Genomic DNA, 23,311 nt, shown 5'->3' on the forward strand with positions numbered 1-23,311 from the left:
TTTTTATAACAAGTTCACTATATCCGTTACAGTCAAAGTCCGCGAACCAGCACCTAAGCAGTGTAAGGGTTCAATCCTGCAAATACCTCCTAACAAGAATAGTGGCTTTTCCCGAGCAGTGGGATGATAATCGGCTGAGAAGGTGTTGGTTTTTCTGTATTAACGGTTAGGTGCAACTTGACCTTTAGAATTCTACAGCATGCTTGAAAGACACGCCCTTAGAGGCTAACCTTTTTTTTTATAAATAAAATGGCAATTAGCATGTGGCAATAAAAACATCGTGAGGAAACCGGCATGCCTCACAGTTCTCCATAATGTTCTCAAAGATGTGTGGTGTCCACCAATCCGCACTGGGCCAACGTGGTGGATTACGGCCTTGACCCCTTCTCATTGTGTGCCCTGTAGTGGGACGGTAATGGGTTGATATGATGGCACGTTAACTCAATGTTACTAGAAGTAGAACCCGAATACGGGGCATTTTAATTTATTTAAAAACTTCGGTATCGTTGGCTACCACGAAATTCACTAAAATTAAACTCTTTAGTTTAAAACTTGTGACCATGATAACGACCAGCATTGTTTGAGAGTTAGCAATATTACTAAACCATTTTTAAGTTTCGATGGTATATTGTACATTATCATTACCTTTTGTAAAAAATTGACTTAATTTTTAAATTCTTTGTTTGAACAAGAGTTTTTTTGTTGTCCGCCCATCCGTCAAGGAGTTCCTTACTATATTATCAAAGTGTGTGACTAAACCTGCGCACATGCACAATCAGTGCAGTTCATGTGTATGTTAGTAGGTTCTTATTTAGTTCGCGTGCAATTTATAATGTCCTCCCGCAAACACGATTAGTGCGTATAGATTGACGCGAGTACGGTTACAGCAGGTGTTGACCCGGCTTAGCATCTTAAGTATCATACGAGACGATTAAGGGAATACACCGGAGAACGGGGAGCATCGTCCTCTGTTCTTCTACTAACATCTGCGATCGCCAAACAGTCTGCCTAGAGTGGTGATTCTGCCGTTGAGAGAGGTCTATATTCCAGCACTGCACTGTCTGTTTATAGGTTTGAGGCCTTATTTATTGCTCGACCTACTTGTAGAAGTCGATAAAGAAAATTAATTATTAGCAATAACTCGGCGATTGAAACGACATTGATGATAGTTTTAACCTTGCTACAGAACCGCAATTGCATTTATCAAAGTGTGATGTATCATGTATTAGATACAGGTAAACATTGATAACATTCAAATTACAACACCTTTTTTTGTTATTTCAACCAACCGCCGCTTACGAAACAGTTACTCACAGTTGCGAACTATTTTATATTTTCCCTTTTACATGTTGAAATTTCCGCAACTTTCTTTTGTTATTAAACAAAAAGTTTTGAAGAAGCCCTACGTCTCGCCCTCCGTGGTCACGTTGTTTTACAGAAGTTTAGGAAGCCAAGAAAAAACTGGAAAGGCCCTTTGTTTAACTGAACTTCGCTTACCGGGGCTAGGTACTTGGGTACCCACTTGTGCAGAGAATCAATATCTTAAAATGATTGCTCAAACCGTACTATAGTAATGTATGTAGTTGTTTTTGATTTTCCAACATGAATTAGGTACATAATTAATAATGGTTTCATTTCATTATGATTATGATTTATTTTGTTCCATTATATACAGTGATTTTATCATCTTTAATCTTTCCGATCTACAGTACCTAGCTGATAGCTCTAAGCAATATTCAAAATAATTGAAATTTACAAACACCAGTAATAAAATAATTTTCGTATTTATAGTATAAAGTTGGAAGGAGCGGATCTAGTTCGGTACCTATTCGAATATTTTTTTCTGTTGCATGAAACGATTGCAATTGATTAAACACCGCCGCGCCGCGCCGCATCGGTTTGCTGACATTCGATATAGAATGCTTCTTATACACCTGATATTAACTTTTTTTTTCTTAATATCTGTTTTTCTACCAATTAATACGAGACATTTGACAAACCATATCTGGGTAACTATTATAAGACGAAAAAAGTGATCGGAGCACAACACATGATATTTGATTATTACAGTAGGTATTTATGATTATTTTGTGCAGATGAATATTTAATTTAAAAAAATGTGTTTTAACATACTGCTTATTCTTGTGCATTGGTACGTAAAACTACAAACAGTTAGCAGCTATCCAATTTTAACGCCACCTCGGACTGAAAGCCCTGATGCTGATTATCCTGATACCTCTCTAACGTTCATGGAATGGACCTCGCCCTGTCTAAATAGAGTTATAGGGACAACAAAATAAATGAAAAAAAAAATTGTTGTTAAAGTTAAAAAATCGTACCGCTTGAAAAATAAAAATCTAACATGATCGCTCCTAAATGGTTTCAATAAGATGTGTTCATGAGAATATTCGAAAAATTACCGAAACCAAACCACATACCATGATTCTCAAAAAAGTCTTCCTCCATTTCTACGAGGGCTCTTTTGACATTGGCCTTGAGACCTTTCGGGGGTTCGTTTGTGACTTTGACTGAGTTTTGAAGCAATGACACTGGAAACTTTGGCGTGGGCATAGAGTTAGAGGCGAAAGTCTGGACTAAGGATGCCTTGATCGCTTCCCATATTGGCCACTATTACTTCAAGATTTAGCATCCACGAAGCTGCTAAATGGTAATAAGGTTCGTTAAACATTTATACTTACTGGTTATGTATTCCAGCGCATCCCAAGGAATATGTCCAGATTCACAAAACATTTGCAGATTCATCATTGCACATTCCCGATCACTATTGTTGAATTCGTATGTAATATTCCAACCGAGAGGACCAAACTTTTTGCGCTCCTGTATTATTGCGTGGAACATACATATCCCAAATAACATCGTTCGCCAATCTTGCTCCAATACTGCAAAAAACAACTATATTCTTATCAGAATAGTAAATTATTTCTTTAAAAATTTGCTTTTAAGTTATGTCTCTTGAAACATACACTCAGCTTTTCAGTCTTTATAACGAACGGAGAAAAAAAACCTGCTAATTATTTACACGTTTACAAATAATCGTCAAAGCCCGCTAATTAGTCTATGAGATAATGATGGTGTTGCCATAGGTATTAACAATTAAGCTCCTCTGGACCTTTATAAATCTAGAGCATGCATGACAGACGCTCACTCTAGCAGCTATCCAATTTTTAACGCCCCCTCGGACTGGAAGCCCTGATGCTGATTATCCTGATACCTCTCTAACGTTCTTCAATGTTCATGGAATGGACCCCCCTGTCTAAATAGAGTTATAGAGACAACAAAATAAATGAATAAAAAAATGGTTGTTAAAGTTAAAAAACCGTTCCGCTTGAAAAACAAAAATCTAATATGATCGCTCCTAAATGGTTTCAATAAGATGTGTTCATGAGAAATTTCGAAAAATTAACGAAACCAAACCACATACCATGATTCTCAAAGAAGTCTTCCTCCATTTCTACGAGGGCTCTTTTGACATTGGCCTTGAGACCTTTCGGGGGTTCGTTTGTGACTTTGACCGAATTTTGAAGCACTGACACTGGAAACTTTGGCGTGGGCATAGAGCTAAGATAGAGGCGAAAGTCTGGACTAAGGACGCCTTGATCGCTTCCCATATTGGCCACTATTACTTCAAGATTTAGCATCCACGAAGCTGCTAAATGACAATTCTAGGAGAACAAATATGACACTATATAATATAATTATAATTTCACTCACGATCTCTGTAATTGTTTTAGTGTTTCGAATATTATAATACATTTTAAGAGATTTTAAACGAAGTACCTAATCATTTAAAATAAATTGTACATAAGTCAGGGATTAATAATACGAATAAAATACTAGAAGCGGTAAAACATCGGAACATTATAACAATATGTCGGAAGTTGCCGAAGTTTGTATTTCTATAAAAATAAATTAAGAGAAACGATTACCTGAAGAAATACCCAGTCTCCCTTGGGCTTTGCGTTCATTATCATTTTTTCAGCAACTGGACCCTGACCTTGTCCTAGAGAAATTGAGTGGACGCGGTCTCTCATCCCCATCTCGGTGGCAAATTTTTGGAATGCTCCGAAAGGATCTGAGCCAGTACTTAGTACGAACACTAAGGGTATCGAGGGCGCTGTATCAGCATAGCTAAAAAAAAATTTCTGATGATATTTAAATCCTACACAACAGATCATTTTATGTGGTAATACCGCCTTCGCTTTGCATTTATTAACTATTTCACTATTTTATTTTTAATGTTTCTTTGTGTTATAAATATATTTCATCTATCTATCTATTTCATCGATACTTATTTTAAAAAGGCGACGTGTTTGTTTCTTTGCCAACACAAACGGCAAAAAATGTCTCTTACCCAATCTAACGGGCAAGAGACATATTTTTCCGTGGAAAATGAAAAAAAAAATGTTTTCCGATAGGTTTACGAACATTGGCGCACATGTAGAAATAAAATCAAAATAATAAATAAAAAGCGGTAAAGTTCTCCTATTCCCTATTGCCGTGCTTTGTCAGGTGGACACGTAGATCTTATCCAGTAATATAATTATATTAGAATGTACGTTTATAATTTTATATCACCTATTGGTTCTCGTTCTTGTTGTCTCCTAATCCTAAGGTTGCCTGGCAGAGATCGCTTTTAAGCGATAAGGCCACCTTTTGTATTCTACTCCAGTTTTTGTGTTTCTCTCTATTCGTCCTTTTTTTCCTAACTGTGTAGTGGTGTACAAAAAAAGAGTTTAAATAATAAATAAATAATCGGGGGTTATAATTTTTATCTCCAGCCTGCAGACCGTGCAGACTAAATAGCAGAACGATATGATAAAGAATAAAATCATTTTTGGTAACAACACAAACAAGTAAATTCTTCAGTATTTTAAATTCCTACTCATTCGCGTATATTTCGGGTTTTTCAGAATCCCACGGGAACCGCGTATTTTCACATGTAAAAGGTATTTAGGCTGCAAACATCTCTCATGTAAAATTGTGGTGTGATGTTTTGCTGCACAAAGGTAGTAAAAATATTTCTTTTGACACCACTCGCTCGACAATGCCTTATTACATAGACTAGTATTGAAAGAATTATTAATTTTATAAATTTAAAATTCCTACTCCGGCATCGACGCGACGGTAGGAGAGCCGTAGCTTAATTGGTTAAAGCGCTCAGGCCGCGAAAAACGTACGTGTGTATTTAAACACAGTTTCATGGATATAATTGGAAAAATTATAGACTATCATACAAAAGTTAAAATTTAAAAACTCTGCTGAAGTATATTTTTCATTTAAAATTGTATGTCCAGCCGTTTGGGCTGTTGGTGTTCTATCAGCTAGTCATCACTACAAAACATTTTTTTAACGACTTAAAGATTTCTTAGCAGATTCTAAATTCAGTTGTAGTTTTTTTCTGTCGAACAGATTTAAAAAAAAAATATTTTAGCGGTATACTTCCCATGTAGTCCCATTTTCATTAGGTCAAGATCTTTTGAAGGGATCCTGGAGAAATTGAGGGAACTCTTCTAATATTATAGGGAAACCTTTAGCGATTTAAGTAACTTGAGCATTTGCCACCGAAAACCACTATTTGGTCAAGTGATGATGATGATGACGATGATGAATAAACTGATGATGAAGACCACAGATGGTCACGAGAACTACACAATAATAAGCATAAATTGCTTACATTGCAATTTATGCTCGCCACAATAAAGCAATTTATGCCTGCATTCAAGCATTAACGTTCCGGCTTCGGGAATAGCAACAATTTGTAGAAGGTTATGAGCAGTTAACTATTCGGCTATTATTACTTAGACATGATTGCAACTCTACCCAATAGAAAGCATGAAAAAAAAAAGTTTTCACAAAAAAACATACCGACTTTGTTATACAACTAAAAAGAAAGAAATATATAATATTTGCACAAACAAAGCCGGTGCCAATTAAAATGTTGAAACTATTGGTACTTTCCCTGCTTCTATATAATAAGGTACCTATACGAAGTAAGTATATGATCTTTACATAGTAACTTTCTACATTTTACTTGGCACTGACTTAAAAATGTTATAGAAACTATTATTTCTTTCTTTTTAGTTGTATAACAAAGTCAGTTCTTTATTGTCAAAAATTTTTTTCGTTAGATATTTCGATTTAGCATGAAGTGAGCAGATTAGGATTGTTTCTCGTTGTTATGCATTTGATAATTGTACACGGTGGATGGTGGTATGTTAAGAGTAACTATTTTCACTTCCCGCCCTCTGTGATGCACCCTGCACCACCCCAACACCCCACCGACGCGATTTGGTAGCCTCATACGGTACAGAAATCAGTTCTCTCGCTGTACCGACCGAAGAGGTTGGTACGGCAAGAGACTCAATAAAAACACACATAAATTTTATAACAAAGGAGAATTTATGTTATAACATTTATGTGAGCCAGTAGTTATAAATGAGTATGGTTAACATTGCGCGCCAGCACCTGTTTTTTTTGGATTGCGCGATTTTCTTTTGGTTTAAAGTATGACATTACTGAGGATTTTGAAAGGAATGCTCGTTAAAAGATGCGCCTGTTTGATATCTGCGATTATTATGGTAATGATATCAGTAGGATATGATAAAGTGTGAATTTAGTTAGTAAAGCATTACAAGCCTACTAGCGAAATACAGATATAGCCAGCGTTAATATCTCAAAACTTTTGTTTTCGAGCTTACGAAGTGATATGTCCTGTAGTTTAAAATCATTTCGAAAGCTAAGCGAATAAGCGTCTTTCGTCTAAAAACTCTATTAGGTTTGACTTTAGCAGTGAAATTTCTAAGCTAAATTCTCATCTGCCTTTATTATAAGATGACTTCTGTATAAATCGAATTAATATATCCTTTAAGTATTCAATCGTAATAATAGTAATTAAACGATATGATGTGGATTTTTTAAAACCTATATCTGGATATTAAAGACTGCGTATTAATATCAAAATATTCATAAAAAGTATCCACATATTTCCTCCTTTTTCCATTTCCAAATTTTACATTTAAATAAAATAAATCAGGGTGAGGCGTGTACCTGCGTGAGGTATTGATTATCATGTTACTGTAGCGAGAGACTTCCAGCACGCACAACCAAATTTCCGGAGCCCGAGCGCTATAACTTATAAGTCTAGATACTAAATGCTAGATCGATACAGCCTCGCTAGCGTCCCTGGATATTGCGCTGCATTGTGCATCCCCATCCATTGAGTCTGCGGCTCCCGCGCGAGCTAGACGTGTTTATCTTTCGCGCGGTTTTTGTTACCCATGTTTGCTAAGGGTGTGTGTGTGTGTGTAAAGTATTACGGAATAATAACTAAAGTATCAATTACAGTGTTTAAAGCTCCCTGTTACTTTTGAAAATAATCGGGAAAAATGTCGGACAAAATAAACTATCGTGAAATGTATTTCACTTTGAAGAATGGAGTCAATATGCCGGCTATAGGCTGTAAGTACATACAATATATAAATTAAAAATATCTACGTATTTTATATAAGTTTCAATTATTCTCCATAATGAATTTAAAACTTATGTATAAGTGTAAATGAATCTTTTTGTTTTAGTGGGCACAAGGGGTATGACAAACTACCAGACGTTATACTCTACCATTGATCAAGCACTTCATGTTGGATACAGATTGTTCGGTATGAAAAAAATATCCCTGTAATGGATTTTTAAATATTTCTTTATTTAAGTTCATATTTAAAATGCAATCCATTTACAGATACGGCAGCAATTTACGGCAATGAAAAGTTATTGAGGAATGTTTTACAACTACTGCTGCCAAAGCACGGATTATCACGTGGAGATATATTTATTACAACGAAATTAGGTAAATATTAATAAAGGGAAATAGTCAAAGAATGAAACAATATTTAATTAAGTAAGTTTCTTTAAATTGTTTAATAAACAAAATATAATTGTGTATTTATTTTGCAGCTCCGATCACTAACGATGCTAAGTTCGTACTGCAAGCTTTCGAGCAGTCTCTTGAAAATCTTGGCACGGATTACATCGACTTATATTTATTGCAATACCCTGCAACGGCTAACTGCGATCCGAAGAGCCCCAAGAATGAAAAGATGAGAGCTGCGACTTGGCTCGCTATCTCGAAACTATATGATCAATCAAAAATCAAAGCCATTGGAGTGTCTAATTTCAATATTAGACATTTGATGCAGTTGACTGATGTAATGGCTATCGGACCGCTGGTTAATCAGGTTAGTGTAAATAATTTTGTGCGTTTTATAAATTATGTAAATGTTTTTTCATTTAATAAGGGCAAGCTCATTAACAAATATTTCGTTTTACAGGTAGAGTGGCACCCATACTACTACAAGCCTGAGATGCTGAAATATTGCGCCGAGAATAACATCCGCATTCAAGCATATAGTTCATTTGGAGGATTGTCTCAAGGAAATAATTCCCTCTTACAAGACCCAGTAGTGAAGGAGGTCGCTAACCGATATGAATCTTCTTCCGCAAAAATCTTGCTACTGTGGTCTTTGCAAAAAGGAATCGCCATCATCCCGAAATCGAATAATCCGGATCACATCCGGGAGAATATGGAGATGAACTTCAGGATCGACGAAAGTGATATGAAGCTGCTTGATACTCTGGGCGCCATTAACCGAAAGTATGCCTGGGACCCCACAATAATCGCCTGAAATGCGAAGAGATACCCAGATATTTTTATCCAAATATCTGGGTTGCTATTGTCGATTCGAGACATAGCGCACTTTCCAAACTGGTTCTTTTTTACAGCGACCTATTGTATGGTCGTTGTGCCAATGTATTAATTGGCTTACACTAGTGTCTGTCCCTAAAGCTAGTGAGTATTTTACCGACCAGTAAGGTCGGTAAAATTCACTCACTAGCTCTATCTTTTATAAAATGTCTCAGCCACAAAAGTTTGAGATACCTACTACGAATTGGACTAACATAGTAATGTGTGCTCTTTTAGATTAACTGTCGTTCCTGATTCTCTAATATTTTTGTACATAAATGTCTGTATATGTCTGTATTCCGCCTATTAAATTTAGTAACAATAAGACTTCGAACATCCAAATTATAATATTTTATGTTTTTTCTGGATTATTTAATACTTCAAGGTTAAGTAAGATTTCAAACGGAATATTTTTTTTTTTAAATTGTTAGCTCTTACCCAAATTGTCGAAAAATTCTAATTTATTTACCTTACTGACTACAACCTAACACCAATTGCTTTTTATTCCAAGCTTTTGCATCATCCAGTATCATAATGCAAGCAGCATTATGATACTTTATATCTTATAGATGTTGTGAACACTCGATGTGACTAGGATATGATTAAATTTAATGATAATATTATATAAGTTAGATTTAATCATATTATTTCGTATCACTCTACTTGAATTTTATTTTCAGTAGGTCCATAAAAAGTATTGTATACTTATTACTTCATAATAAATTAAGTATGTATAATTAATTATATAATTCTCTTCAGTTTAAATATTGGCATCTATTGTTTATTAAATAAACGACTTTAAATATATATAATTTTTCTTATAGATGTTGTCTCAATGTGACTAGGTATAACCGTTTTAGCGTTTTATATATAATCATTATAAAGAAAAATGTTAAATTTAATTGGATCATAAGGATCATATTTATTATGTTAAATTATATTGTACCTATATCATTTTTAAGGTCCATCAATAGAAGCATTTATGTTATTTTATTATTGCATTGAGGTTATATTTTGATACTTAGACTTATATTCTGTTGTACTGAAATAGTTATCGTGGAATTTTTTTGACTGAAACGGATGTATCTGCTGACTGACCGCAGTTTATTTAATACTTTAAACGATTATTACTATAGATGTTGTGAACCGTCGATGTGACTTATGTTATATTTAATCATTATGCTATATATTTTAGGTTTAAGCAAATTATATTGTGTAGTCGTTTTCTCATTAAGGCCCTAATAGAGAAACGTCCATAAATGTAACGACTTTCAAATCGATGTTTTCTTCATGTTATATGTCTATTTTATTGAAATAAAGAACTTCTGTGTTGTCATTGAGTTTTTTTTCTATTCTGATTTTTACTTACTTTTAGTCTTCATTATTTTATTACTTATTAACTGAAAATAACTTAAAACCGAGACCAACCGAGAGGTGTAGGCATGCCTAGAACTTGCCTTTAAACTTTTTATTGAAGGAATCCAAATTAGAGATATATGCGAAGAAAAAAAACTCGTCTTCGCAAAAACCTATAATTTTGATTTTTGCAATACTTAGCAAGCAAATAATTTATTCCATCACAGCGTTACGGTAATCCTAGTTATTATTCATTTTATACATCTTGAAGAAGAGCTAGTTACGCCAAAATAATGGTGCCCTATTATGATCTAAATCACGGCATGATAAAAAATTGTATGGTGTTCACCAAGCTCAGCCATCCCATTTTAGGGGTAGTTTCTATATATAACTTAAACTTAACGTATAACTTTTCTTAATTCATTGTTAAAATTTATGATTTATTATGGCTTTATTAGTTTCATAATGAGGATGTTTTATTTTTTGCGCCTAACTAACAAGTACCTGTCTATTTTAATTCGCTAGGTTAGGGCACGGACGCCGGGTGCCGCACCATGGCAATTTTATTAATTTGTGATTACGCTGCTGGCTTAAGAGGCCACCCTTGATCTAAGTGAAGGGCTTGACTATTTCGTCATATCGACGCATTACCGGCCCACTACAGGGTACGGGTCACCTCCCACAAAGAGAAGGAGAAGGTTAAGACCAGTCCAGCACACTGGCCCATCAGCTCGACCATTTACTATACTATTATTACACTTGAAGTGATAATAAATCGTACAACCTAAGTTATAGCATGCTTGCCTATACTTTCATCGTAACTTGACGCGTGAATAGGCCTTCAATTACACGCGTCAATTTATGATGAACCGATTCATCCTAATTCAGTCTTTATTTGAGTGTACCAACATTAGCGAAGGTGAGAAATACTGAAGAAGAGAATTCCAGATCTTTGTGGTGCGTACTTGAAAAAAGGAAAGAAAACGCTAGACTGATCGCAAAGGTAAGTAATTGACATATATAATTACATAGTACTATCGTTAAAATTAAAATTAAGAAACAACAGAGTCTCTTTAAAATTTTGGTCGAATTTACAGCCAATCATAGGACTACCCGGTTTAAAAAAAATCCTGTGATTGGTTGGAAGTGTTCTACTTCCGAATTTTATATGAATAACCCACAATATAATATAAGCACCCACACTGTGTAAGGTAATCTGTCAATAAATTGAGAATTGCTTAATTGGTCAGAGGTCTTGTTAAATAGCAAATGGGAGTTTTATTAATGGATTAATAAAAATCTGGAAGCAAATGGTACAACATTATGCCACAGAATGTTAGTTAGAGTTGCGTGCCGGGTGTCAAACCCCCCCCCGACTAAACTCAAGACTTTCCGCTTATCATCAAGGTAGCTATTAACAAAACACAGAAAAACAATACTAGTGCTAGTACCTATTTAGTGCTAGGGTGCAAAAGCCGGAGTGTTCGTTGCCGATAATAGCGTGGAAAGTAAAAGTAAAAATAAAATAAACTTTCATCAACGTAAATAGAGACGAGATGTTTTATGGTAATTAGCATTTATGGATTACCAAGTCGATTTACTTCATGAACATTACTTTGGGTCGGAGTTCCGAGTGCCGAGTGATAGTCGGTGATTACCTGTCCGCCCCGTTCTAGTCCCAATCTCGAAAGTAAGTTTACGCTGATAAAATAATAGCTAACCGTCGCAAACGGCTAGTAGTTCTCGTCGGTATGCCTTCAAATCGCTACCAATGTTAGGTGTAGTGTGTATTTTCGTAAACTGATTCGATCGCGTGAAAACTACGATTGAATGGAAACGAAAGAGCGCCATCTAGTGGAAACGTAAAAGTAAAAGGTATTTTAGCCCATTATGAGAATGTTAGTTTTAACAATGATCGCTATTTATTACCTACTTTCTTTTGTTTTTTGCATTCACGCCACTTTTCAGGGAAATTCACGCTAACAAGAATCCAGAATCCTATCTTGACCTATCTTGGTTCTGTAAAAGGCTTTCTAAACTCTCTATGAATAAAGCTTACATTGGCGTAACTGTAATTTGAATTTCGAAACGGCTTTTTCTTGTGACTATTGATCAGTGTTTCTGAATTATTATTTTGTGATATTACCAGAATCATACTATTATTGGAATAAATAATTTTTGCAACTCAATTTGTACAGAAATAGCATAAATATGACTAAAACGGACTAAAACATCGTGCCGGTATTTGAGTATTATAGCGATAAAAATACAACGAAATTCGCAAATCCAATTGCTAAAAAAGCTTTATTGTTACTTTATCAAAATAAAAAAATCTAGTTATTACACAAAACTGTAAATACCGTGATAAACTTGAATAAAAAACATCCGAGCATCGTAAACATCATAATCGCAATGATTAGCGGAGCTAAAGATTAAACTGCCCATATTTCTTTTTTTTTCTGGCACTTGGCAGTTGAACGTTGGTATAGATAGAAATGTTATTATATTTATCTATGATCATACGTTGTTCATAAAAAAATCGTAATAAAATCTACTCTATCATTAACAAAATTCAGTTTATATTCGTCTGGTCAGGCTGTCACGAATACGTCACCAAGCTCGTCAAACTGATTTTGCGTCACGTCACCTGTGTCACTCGACACAGGGCGCTTTAAAAGGTAAAGAAGTAGGTAGGAAATCACGTGGCACTCTGTTGGCAAACTGAAATCTACCATTAATATTAATAAAACAAATTAACAAAATATATAGAAAAACAGAAATAGAAAATATTTATTAGAAAAACTCAGTACTATCAATCTTTGGAATCCTGACCCTGGCCCCAAAGATACGGGATAGTTTAGCTATCCCGTATCTTAGGGGCCAGTGTCTTCCCAAGGGTGTGCCGAGTTCTTTAACGGTTAAATGAGAATAGTATGCTGACTGAAACGCGTGTGTATGTGTGTGTGTGTTTATGTGTGTCTCTATGTTTGTATGTGTCTGTACGCCCATCTGCACGTGAATGTTCTGAGTGTATGTTCATGTGTTCGTGTGTGTGCGCACGAACTTCCGTTTATAAAGTTATATGATCCTTGAAACTAAATCTGTACTTATATTTTTTTCTGTTTCGTCGTAGTTAATTGCTATGAAGAGATTTTTTTAATAGTGTTCAAGTCTATGCCTACTAAAATGAGAATTTTTTGTCTTTTATTCAAGCATACAACAACAAGTTAGCAACAGAAACGGGCCTAAGTAATTGAACTGTCTTCCAGAAACGGCTGTTTTTGTTCTAGGTAAGGCAATGTATGTTCGTCGTCCTGAATTGTCATCTGCTAAAAGTGGGCACGAACTATGATAACGTAGAACAGCATGCAGAATAAACAGCTCGCGTATGGTCAAATGTTGTGAATCTTTATATAGCTGTTCTGTTGAGTACCGCCGTGATTGTCAAGCATCACTTTGATAATGGCTCTCTGTGCTCTTTCCACTTCTATCATATAGTGGCTGCTGCGCCAGCCCATGCTGTAATACAGTAAATTAATAGCGATTGACAGAGCGCAGTGTATACATTGTGAAGTACCTTTTTATCAACGATATCTCGCAGGTTTTTAAAAATAGGTATTAGTCTTCTCACTCTCTTTGCAACCGCTGTAATCTGGGGATGCCAATTTAAGTTTTCATCCGTTATGACACCTAAGTATTTTGTTTGGGTCGTCCTCTCTAGGGTGTCACACGTACATGCCATGCTTTCACTATTAATTGTGTTACAGGGGTAAATATGCAGTTTTAGAACAAAGTCCTGCAGTCGCTGTGATGCCTTGGTAATAATAAGGCAAAGAAATTTAGTTTTTGACGCATTTATGGTTAGCAAATTTTTTTGTAGAGTTAAAGTCGTAATTGCTTCGAGATGGAACTCTTAGTAGTCTCCCGCCACGTCATAGATTATTCTAGGCGGGGATCCTAAAGGTCGCTTGCAGTGCACGCTTCGACTCGGCTGTGAAAGCACGGCCCTTACTCTCGCGCTCGCACCGCTTTTCGATACCAGTGCCGTAGTGAGCAAGCCTGCCCGCCCACGTTAGTAAACTTTTGACTTCTTTGAATGCTCGCTCGCAATCTAAAGTACATCCATATCCTGTTTCACTTTATCAACTCGTCTAAAGGTAGGTTTCAACTTAGCGCTCTTATTCTTTATGAATTTCGCATAAAAGTTTTGGTAATAGCTGCAATTTCTTTGTTCGCCTTTATATAACACAAATAATTATTTTATCTCACTCTCTATAAATACGCATTTAAAATTTTATAATTGTATACCCTACCGAAATGACATACAAAGCCCGATTCCAACGCTTGCAACGCTTTATATTAACATCTAATATCTATATGGAAAACTTTTAGGCGCCTTAAACTTTAGTAGTTGAAAACGTACATAGTATCGAAAATGCGTATCGAAGCCCAACCAACTCGCCAAAGGGAAGCCGACGTTATAACCACAGGCTTTCACCACTTATTAAATGCTGAAAAATGCCCGTGATTGGCGACTACCCATGAACAAATCGATAATACCGATACAAACCCCACTGAGTTTTTTTGATGGTTATATCATTAGTAGTATCCAATTTATTTTGATTTATCACAAGCCTTAGCATGTGATAGATGTATCTATGAAAAATACTTTGACATCTTTAAGTTTGAAACCTTGTAGTCAGCACAAATTCGCAACTAAGCCTAACCATCCGCTTTATTTACCGGCAATAGCAGTGATGCCCAGTCGAAACAGTCAACGGGCTCAGTGACCATGGTCTACCATTTAGTGAAATAAACAATAACCATGCGCTCGCGCAGGGCAAAGGGACCTAAATCCTAAGCCCAGACAGAAAACTAATCGCGACAATTTTAGCTTAAAGTCTCCCGTATCTTGCAATGACGAAAGCGATATTCTCTTCTACGGCTTTGTCTCCTTGGCCTAAATCTGAATCGCTCTGCTAACCGATATTATAGCTTGTGTAAGTGTGGACGAAATTGAATTATTTATTACAGCAAACGGATATGCTACTTTGACTTTACTGTAACTGTGAGGTGCTACGCCACGTCCTCTACGGCGTAGGCATTACTAAGTAAAGATTATTAAATCCCTCAGTAGACTACAAGTTAAAAAGATGTTTTTTTGATTCTCGATCACGTTACTAAAAATATGAGCATGGCTCATTCGATTCTAGAATAATGTATAGAAAAGGCCCGTAGGTAAAAAAAGTTAGGTCAATCTTTCAATAATTTATAGTACTGTTATAAACAAATTATTTCCGATTGATGTTGATACAAAAGTCAACATAAAAGTTTAAAAATATTAGATCTAAAAATGTAAGGCTTCGTGGAGCTCATCCTATAGAAATCCCTATCCCTACTAATATTATAAATGTGAATGTAAGTTTGTTTGTTACGCTTTCACGCAAAAACTACTTAACCGATCCTCATGAAACTTATACACATACTTACTTTGTACACATATTCTTGGAAGTGTTAGAAGTAAGGATACTTTTTATCCCTACATTAAGCTCGGTTCCTTTGGGAGAGGGGATGAGTGTTTGACGATTTTACATGGTGTAAATTCGTCCGACAAATTATAACCGATTTAAATAATATTTTTTGTACTATAGAGGTTATAATATGTGTTTACGAAAATTAATACGAAATTTAATTTATGATTCTAGAATTCATAAAAAATTGCTATGGCCAACATTGCATCCTTAAATCGAACACGATCATATCACTATCTTGGATGGAGTGGTTGATGGCGAAGACGGGTATTGGTAATACAGCGGGATAATTTCTGTTATACGCAATATTTGAATGCATCTTAATGAATTTTTGAAACAGAGCTACCTGGAACCTTGGAGACGAATATACAGTTTCCGAGAACATAAAGGATTCCTCCGTGATTTACTATAAAAAAAATAAATAACAAAATGTTTGACCCGCTAGCTGACGTTCTATGCATAAAACATATTAATACGGGCAGTTGCAGTCGTGTGCACGCCCTGTATCCGAGATGCAACGCGCCGGCGCGAAAAGGCCCGGAAAGAAGGAGAGTTATAACGACCAAACCCAGTCTGGGATGAGGGATGAGGACGAGAGAATGAAACTGAGTCGATATTTCATTGCTTCGTACGACTACTTCGTAACAGTAATTTTGTTTCCGTTTACATTGTAGTGCATTGAAACGAGGTTATCAAGAGGGATTTCACGTCGTCTGATTATCCTAAAAAGGCGGTATCGAGCTCTCTGGTGCATAGGTGAGTGTTCCCGGCAATTTAATAATTTATAATTTCTGATTTTTCTCTAGACAGATCTGGGCATGGGATATTATATATCGCTATCCCTACTAATCCCTACTAATATTATAAATGTGAATGTAAGTCCGTTTGTTACGCTTTCACGCAAAAACTACTTAACCTATCCACATGAAACTTTGTACACATATTCTTGGAAGTGTTAGAAGTAATATAGGATTCTTTTTATCCCGACATTAAGCTCGGTTCCTTTGGGAGAGGGGATGAAAATGTTTGACGATTTTACACCATAACCCGATTTAAATAATTATTTTTTTACTACGTTATAATATGTGTTTAATTTTGCCCAAACTTTGTGAAGATCTGATGAATGTGGTTGGAGATAGCCATTGGAGATTGCTCAGCGGACAGCAGCAAACCCCTCATTATATATATTATATAGCGATACTGAATACTTTAATTTTTTTTAGAACTACAACTAAATTGAATGTCACATCAAAAAACAAAATCAAACTTAGACGAAATCGCGGGCAATAGATTATATATAGAGATTATATATAGAGCTTTTTATGACTTAGCTCGTCCAGAGCAGTACTACCCCCATGCTTATTTCTGCCGAAAAGAATAATTGTTGCAATGTTGTATTTCGGTCTGAAAATCCTAACACCTTATGGACAAAGGGCACGACACAGGTCGTACGACGCAGGTCGTATTCCTTGTATATCTTTTCGTTGCCCTGTTTAAAGCCGATGGTTTTCCACTTACTGTCAGGTGGCCCATCTGCTTGGTCCAACATTTAATGCATTTTGGACCTTGACTTAGGGTGACGTTGGTTTATTAGGGTTTGTTGAACTGAAGCTAAGTCGGTGAATCCCTTATGCCCGTAAGTAAAACCCACTTCCGGATGACGCTACAAATCAAGGTCCATGGTGGTAGCAGTGTGTCTGTCTGTATGTTGTGATGTCGGTCGCAATTTGGCTAATGCACCTTTATTTATACCAATATACCCAATTATAAAGCATAATTTCAATTATTACAATTAATAAAAATTATAGCTGTGCCCTGCGGTTTCACCCGCGTCAGTTACGGAATATAGGCTACCAAGCGCAGATTACTTAAATTCTAACTCACAGTTCCAGACCTACAAAAAGATAGTAAAGATAGTGATAACACTTGATAATCGACTAAAGTATCCGGACAAAAACATACTTATCGCAGCTTCAATCACATTAACATTGACAATGGTAGTAGAAGCATCAAATAACTTTAGGTGAAGATGATGACGGCAAAAAAATTTGTTTTAATACAGTCGATGGATGGGTGGGCCACTTTTTTTTGTCAGATAATTAGCTGGCACGCCCCTATCCACCTGGCATGTTTTCATGTACTTATTTCGTCTTCAGTGAAGGATGTTTTTCTGATAGCTGAGGGTGTTAGTATTGTATCACCAACAATATTAACCAGATATATAATGTGGCCACAATCAAACTAATAATAAAACCTTCCCAGTGAAAAAATAATTATTAATATCGATTAACGAATGGTGGAATTGTGCTTTCTATTAATTATTTCTAACGTCTCACGGTAATTTTTTTTGCAAAAATCTTAAATGTAGTACCTATAATATACATAGCTAGTACACGAATTCTAAGATTTTATTAAAGGTGTAGACTATTCAATTTGTTTTCCAGAAATTTGTAGCGGTAATAGTCTATTGGTTATCGGTGATAGCATAGGGGCTTTGGCCTTCCTTTTGGAGGGACCGGGTTCGATCTCAGGCATGCATGTACGATTTAATTTGAGCAATTAAATTTGGTTTATTCTGTTGTGCTGTATACCAACTCGTATATGCGTTGTTCTTAATGTATAACATACAATTATATTACTTTATTTTATAATAATCAGCTTCATTTAATGTCCTAATACTCAGCACAAGTAAATTTAGACCCACCATTCTACTGATGAGGACTGACAGGTGTATGGATTAGGTATATAGGGATACTGATCGGGCTTACCGCGGCTTAAAGTAAAAGCCAAATTAGTACATTGAGAAAGTTAACTATCAAGTAATCGCCATGGATTGAATAAGAAGCGAAATCGACTGCTTGTCCAGCTTAATCTGCTTAAAGAGTGCAAATTACTGCTATGAGTTATAGGAACGAAGCTACACAACTATCCGTACCTATACATAGGAGTGCAATAAAACAAAGAAATAATCTCGTGCAACTTTTCAAAAAGTTCAGTACGCATAGTTGCTCAGTAACACAAAAACGCCCGGGAAGCTAGTTCCCAGGGCTCCGAGTTATTTATAGAAACGAGAGCTCCGTGATCAATACAGCCTCCGAGCTCTTTTTTGGAGTTGCACTTTATTGCATTATGTGATTTCGCTTCGTCGGGGTGTATTCACTGTTCCGCGGCCCGCACGAATTTTATTTATACAAATTATCGGTGTTTTAGTAACAGTGTAGTGTTTTAAATAATATAATATTAGAATTTCAGCAGGTTCACCGAAAATGGACTTGTCAATGCATTTGGCAAGAGGCGCGGCTGAAGGAGAAGGTAAACTACACAGTTCATTTTTATTTTTAAATTTATATGTTTATTCTTTTAAATTTTTCAACCGAAATGCAAATAATTCTTGGGCAATCAATGTAGATTATAATTGTCTTGAGTTCTAAAGTTTTTTTAATCGGAATATTAACTCATGTTCTGATAAAAATATTCACGAACCCGAACCGCTCGGCCGTGTATTTTTTTAACGAAAAGTCAGCTGCTGAGTTACGAAAATATTTCAGTATATCAGATACATATCTTTATATATATCCTCGAACCCTGCAATGAATAAAATTTGTGAGGACGTACCGATGTATTGTATGGTGTTTGCTACTCTATCACGCAAAAACTACTAAAGACTATTAAATAAAACTTATCAGTAATCTAGCTTATATACTCGTATCAGTGTAACACACAGACTATACCTAAATTATAAATTGATTGTGTAAATTAGCCAAAATATGAAAACTGCAGTCAGAATAAATTCTACCGCCTGAGAGCAATCGCGTCTGCCGCATAAACCGTTTCAGTTAGTAAATTCTCTTGATTAGTTCTAATAAAAACACCGTGACAACATGTTCATTATCTAACTTTTATCGAGAATCCATTATAGCCAAAATAGTAAACCATTAATACACTTTATCTGCAAACTAAGTATATCTATTACCATTACGTTAATTTTATAGAATTAGGTTTTTTTTTCTAAAAAATAAACGTTTTTAATCCTTTTGCACGAGTAGACTTTTCCGTGTGTGCTTAGCGTGCGAAAAGTTATTCACACGAGTTTCACGAGTTTCATTTCCTGCTGCATATAACATCCAAATTCCTTCATTTATTTTGATCAAAAAGGTTTATGTACAAAATGTTTGAATTAAATGATTATACTATTACTAATACGTGAATAAAGTTTAAAATAAATTTATTATAAATACGCATATAATGATAATACATAAATAACATAATAAAATTATTTTTAATTTAGATAAATTATTGTTATTAACTAGCGGTTTCACTCGCGTAAAATATGAGCCGTAAAGTAATGATATTAGATAAATAAAGTGATTATGCTGCTGCTACGGATCTTCGCGCTACAATGAATGACGCATCCTGACAATGAAAAGCGCGTTATCGGCGTAAATGAGGCGGCAACATTACCGTAAACCTGCCTACCACTCAACATGCCAATTAAAACTTTTCACTATCTCCTAAACAGAAAACTATCTGAATATTATGCATGATATAATAAAATCCGAAGAATAATATAATATGTTGGTAGATCCATAAAACAAATCGCAGGGAGCCGCATGTCTTGAACAAGCGGAACAAGACCGTGGAACTTGAAACTCTTTACAAAAGACCTTTGTCCAACAGTGGACGTCAATAGGTTGATGATGGTGAAAATTTCGAATTTTGTGTCAAATGTAAAACTCTAACTAGGTCATTTTTTAAAGCACATATTTTCTATGAATATTTATTAGGTATTTCGCCAGCAGGGTAGGTACCAGGGGCCAATGGCCATGTAGTTTATTTTTAATTATAAGGTCAAGGTTGTTCAATTATTATTTGAATTATTGTTTCAGTCGCGAGAATCGATGTGAACTCCTATACCATATTTTATCATACCAAAAATAATATTGTGTTAGATCCTGGAATACAATTGCTGGGTAAGTTAAATCTAAAATATCTTAGTTGTGTTCGTTTGACTGTTTCATCTTTTGTGCCTACTATGCAATAATAATCGCTAAAAATTAATGCATTAGTGGAGCTGCGACATTTCATATATTGAAAATCCTTTTTAACACGATTTTTTTTTAAATGTTTAACAATTTTAAAAAACCTCAGAACTCTGTTATTTTTAAACAGTTTTGTAAAATTTTTTTTTTCGTTTGAGACGGTATAGTTCCCATGTGGTCCATTTCCGAAACCAAGAAACCGAGGGATCTCTTCAAATATTCATGATACGCGTACCTATAGCTATTTGAGTTTTTAAGTAACTTGAGCATATGCTATCGAAAAGCATCAGCAGGTTGCACTTAGATTATAGTATAGCCGGGCTAGAATTTGCTTTATTTTATTTAAACAATAAACTTACATCATTAAATTTTTAACTTTTCTTTTATATATTTAGATAGATAGATAGATAATTGTTAAGCATTTTATGCTCGACACAATAAAGGAGCTGATGGTGGACTTCGGGAAAAGCAATATTTTGTATTCGGCTATTATTACTAAGCTACGATTGAAAAAAAAAAACCGACATTGTTATATAACTAAAAAGCAAGAAATAAATATTATTTTATTGTTAAGATGGTACTATTGACGTATTAAGAAGTAGACTTTCCGAAAACCGTCGAAATTAAAAGGGTACGAAAACTCAAAAACGGTATGAATTTGGCGCAAATCTTCATTCTTCGACTAACAAACAGATTACGCGTAAAAAACTGCATGTTTTGAATTTCTATACAGTAAAGGTTAACATTTTCTCGTAAATTTTGTATGAGACCCGGTCCATTTCTTATTACGTCTGTGGTCGGTGCCAAGTAAAATGTAGAAAATTACTCGTACTTTCCTTGCTACTATGTTAAAAGGAATACGAAGTATATGATCTATAACTACATCGTAGTAACTTTCTACATTTTACTTGGCACCGACTACAAATGAAGTAAATATTTCTTTCTTGCTTTTTGTGGTGTAGCTATGTCGGTTCTTTTTTGTAAATTTGGTACTGTTATCGTAAATGAATACTGAGATACTGATATATATAAATGAGATCTATCTTTATTAGAGAAATTTCATTTGCCCCGATTTGCCCGATTGCCCCCTTTGAATGGTCAAACTAATTCTTTGGCCAAGTCAAGTGCCAGCTCTAGGATCACCGTTAGACTTGATAACTCTTTTTGACAATTCTGTAAACGCCCCAAAGATCCTCACGTTCCCAAAGTCACTACTCGAAAAGGCACAAACCTGAAACTGCAATCAAGGTTTTCATATTTCCGCCTCTTGGCAGTAAAAAATCAGTAACAGATACAGTGGTAATAACAGATACAGTATTAAGTAAGAGTTTTTATAGGGACAATAAACAATATACCAAGAAATAATTAGGTCTTGAAAATTTCCATAACGGGCATTTTTAAATGGTTTTATTTAACTCACCCCGTTTGTTTTATTTATTATTCTTGGGTCAAATTTAGTAATTCAAATTTCACCCTCTCCCTGTCAACCGATTAATCTGAAATTTTGTATACACTTTGGATTTTGGTGACAATACAATTATGTTTATTCATTATCATTATAAGTTCAAGATGGCCGCCGCTACAAAATGGCGGATAATTTATGTTTTATTAATCCCATCAATATGGGTATCAAATGAAAGGGCTCAACAAGCAGAATACAATATACTATAAAAAATTGAAATCCAAGATGGCGGCCGCTACAAAATGGCGGATAACGTAGGTTTTATCAATCCCATCAATATGGGTATCAAATGAAAGGGCTCAACAAGCAGATTACAATATACTATAAAAAATTGAAATACAAGATGGCGGCCGCTACAAAATGGCGGATAACGTAGGTTTTATCGATCCCATCAATATGGGTATCAAATGAAAGTGCTCAACCAGTATAATACAATGTACTATAAAAAATTTAAATCCAAGATGGCGGCCTCTACAAAATGGCGGATAACTTAGGTTTTATCAATCCCATCAACATGGGTTTCAAATGAAAGGTCTCAACAAGTAGAATACAATTTACTATGCCAAATGGCTGATAACAATTTTTTATCAATCCCACCAATATGGGTATCAAATAAAAGGGCTTGACAAGAAGAATACAGTGCACTATACAACCTCAATATTTAAGATGGGCGCAGCCACCAAATGGCGTATAATAATAAGATTTAAATTTAGAAATTGAATCTGTAATTTAGGTATCTGATTAATCCAGCCTGAATCCACCACCCAAGTCAAGATTTTGTATCGTGTTGAGGACTGTGTGGCGTTAGGGTGGCTAAAAATGATACGTCGTTAGCGTTTTCCCCTCAAGACTCAGGCGCATCTTGTTGTACATAGCCTTGCCCCTTTATTGGACCTCTGGGGGGGTCGACCGTTTAAATGTCCATGACTCGTGGGAACAAAATGGTAAAAAAAAATACAAACACAAATAAAACAGAAACTGCAACACAACGTAAACGATTAGGTGCGAAACTGTTTGAAGAAGGTCAAGCCTACGTGGCTCTTAGTAGAGTAAGATCTTTGCAGGGACTTCGTATAGAGGACTTGGACTGCAATAAACTAACGGGCAAGAAACCTTGCAATAATGAAGCACTAAATGAATTAAACAGAATGCGAAATAAATACTA

General features: G+C 35.3%; 2 protein-coding genes across 3 annotated transcripts in view; one reads left to right on the top strand and one right to left on the bottom strand.

The window, feature by feature from the left end:
* Positions 1-23,311, bottom strand: part of LOC120636490 (dynein heavy chain 6, axonemal) — a 95,042-nt gene that overhangs the window by 11,173 nt on the left and 60,558 nt on the right. Inside the window, exons 60-62 of the mRNA XM_039907995.1 lie at positions 3,948-4,149; positions 3,443-3,683; positions 2,700-2,900 (exon numbers count right to left, since the gene is read on the bottom strand). Coding sequence (XP_039763929.1) covers positions 2,700-2,900; positions 3,443-3,683; positions 3,948-4,149 — 644 coding nt within the window. The remainder of the gene's footprint in view (positions 1-2,699; positions 2,901-3,442; positions 3,684-3,947; positions 4,150-23,311) is intronic.
* Positions 6,552-9,091, top strand: LOC120636502 (uncharacterized oxidoreductase YtbE-like). 2 transcript variants are annotated; one of them, XM_039908008.1, is made up of 6 exons: positions 6,552-6,599; positions 7,366-7,479; positions 7,596-7,676; positions 7,757-7,864; positions 7,972-8,252; positions 8,346-9,091. In XM_039908008.1, the coding sequence occupies exons 2-6, from the start codon at positions 7,407-7,409 to the stop codon at positions 8,697-8,699; spliced, it is 897 nt and encodes a 298-aa protein (XP_039763942.1). In that variant the 5' UTR covers positions 6,552-6,599; positions 7,366-7,406; the 3' UTR covers positions 8,700-9,091. The 2 variants fall into 2 exon arrangements, with proteins under 2 accessions (XP_039763942.1, XP_039763941.1); XM_039908007.1 differs by lacking the exon at positions 6,552-6,599 and having other exon boundaries at positions 7,271-7,479.

Source organism: Pararge aegeria, chromosome Z (genome assembly GCF_905163445.1).
Source record: "Pararge aegeria chromosome Z, ilParAegt1.1, whole genome shotgun sequence".
Classification (NCBI taxonomy): domain Eukaryota; kingdom Metazoa; phylum Arthropoda; class Insecta; order Lepidoptera; family Nymphalidae; genus Pararge; species Pararge aegeria.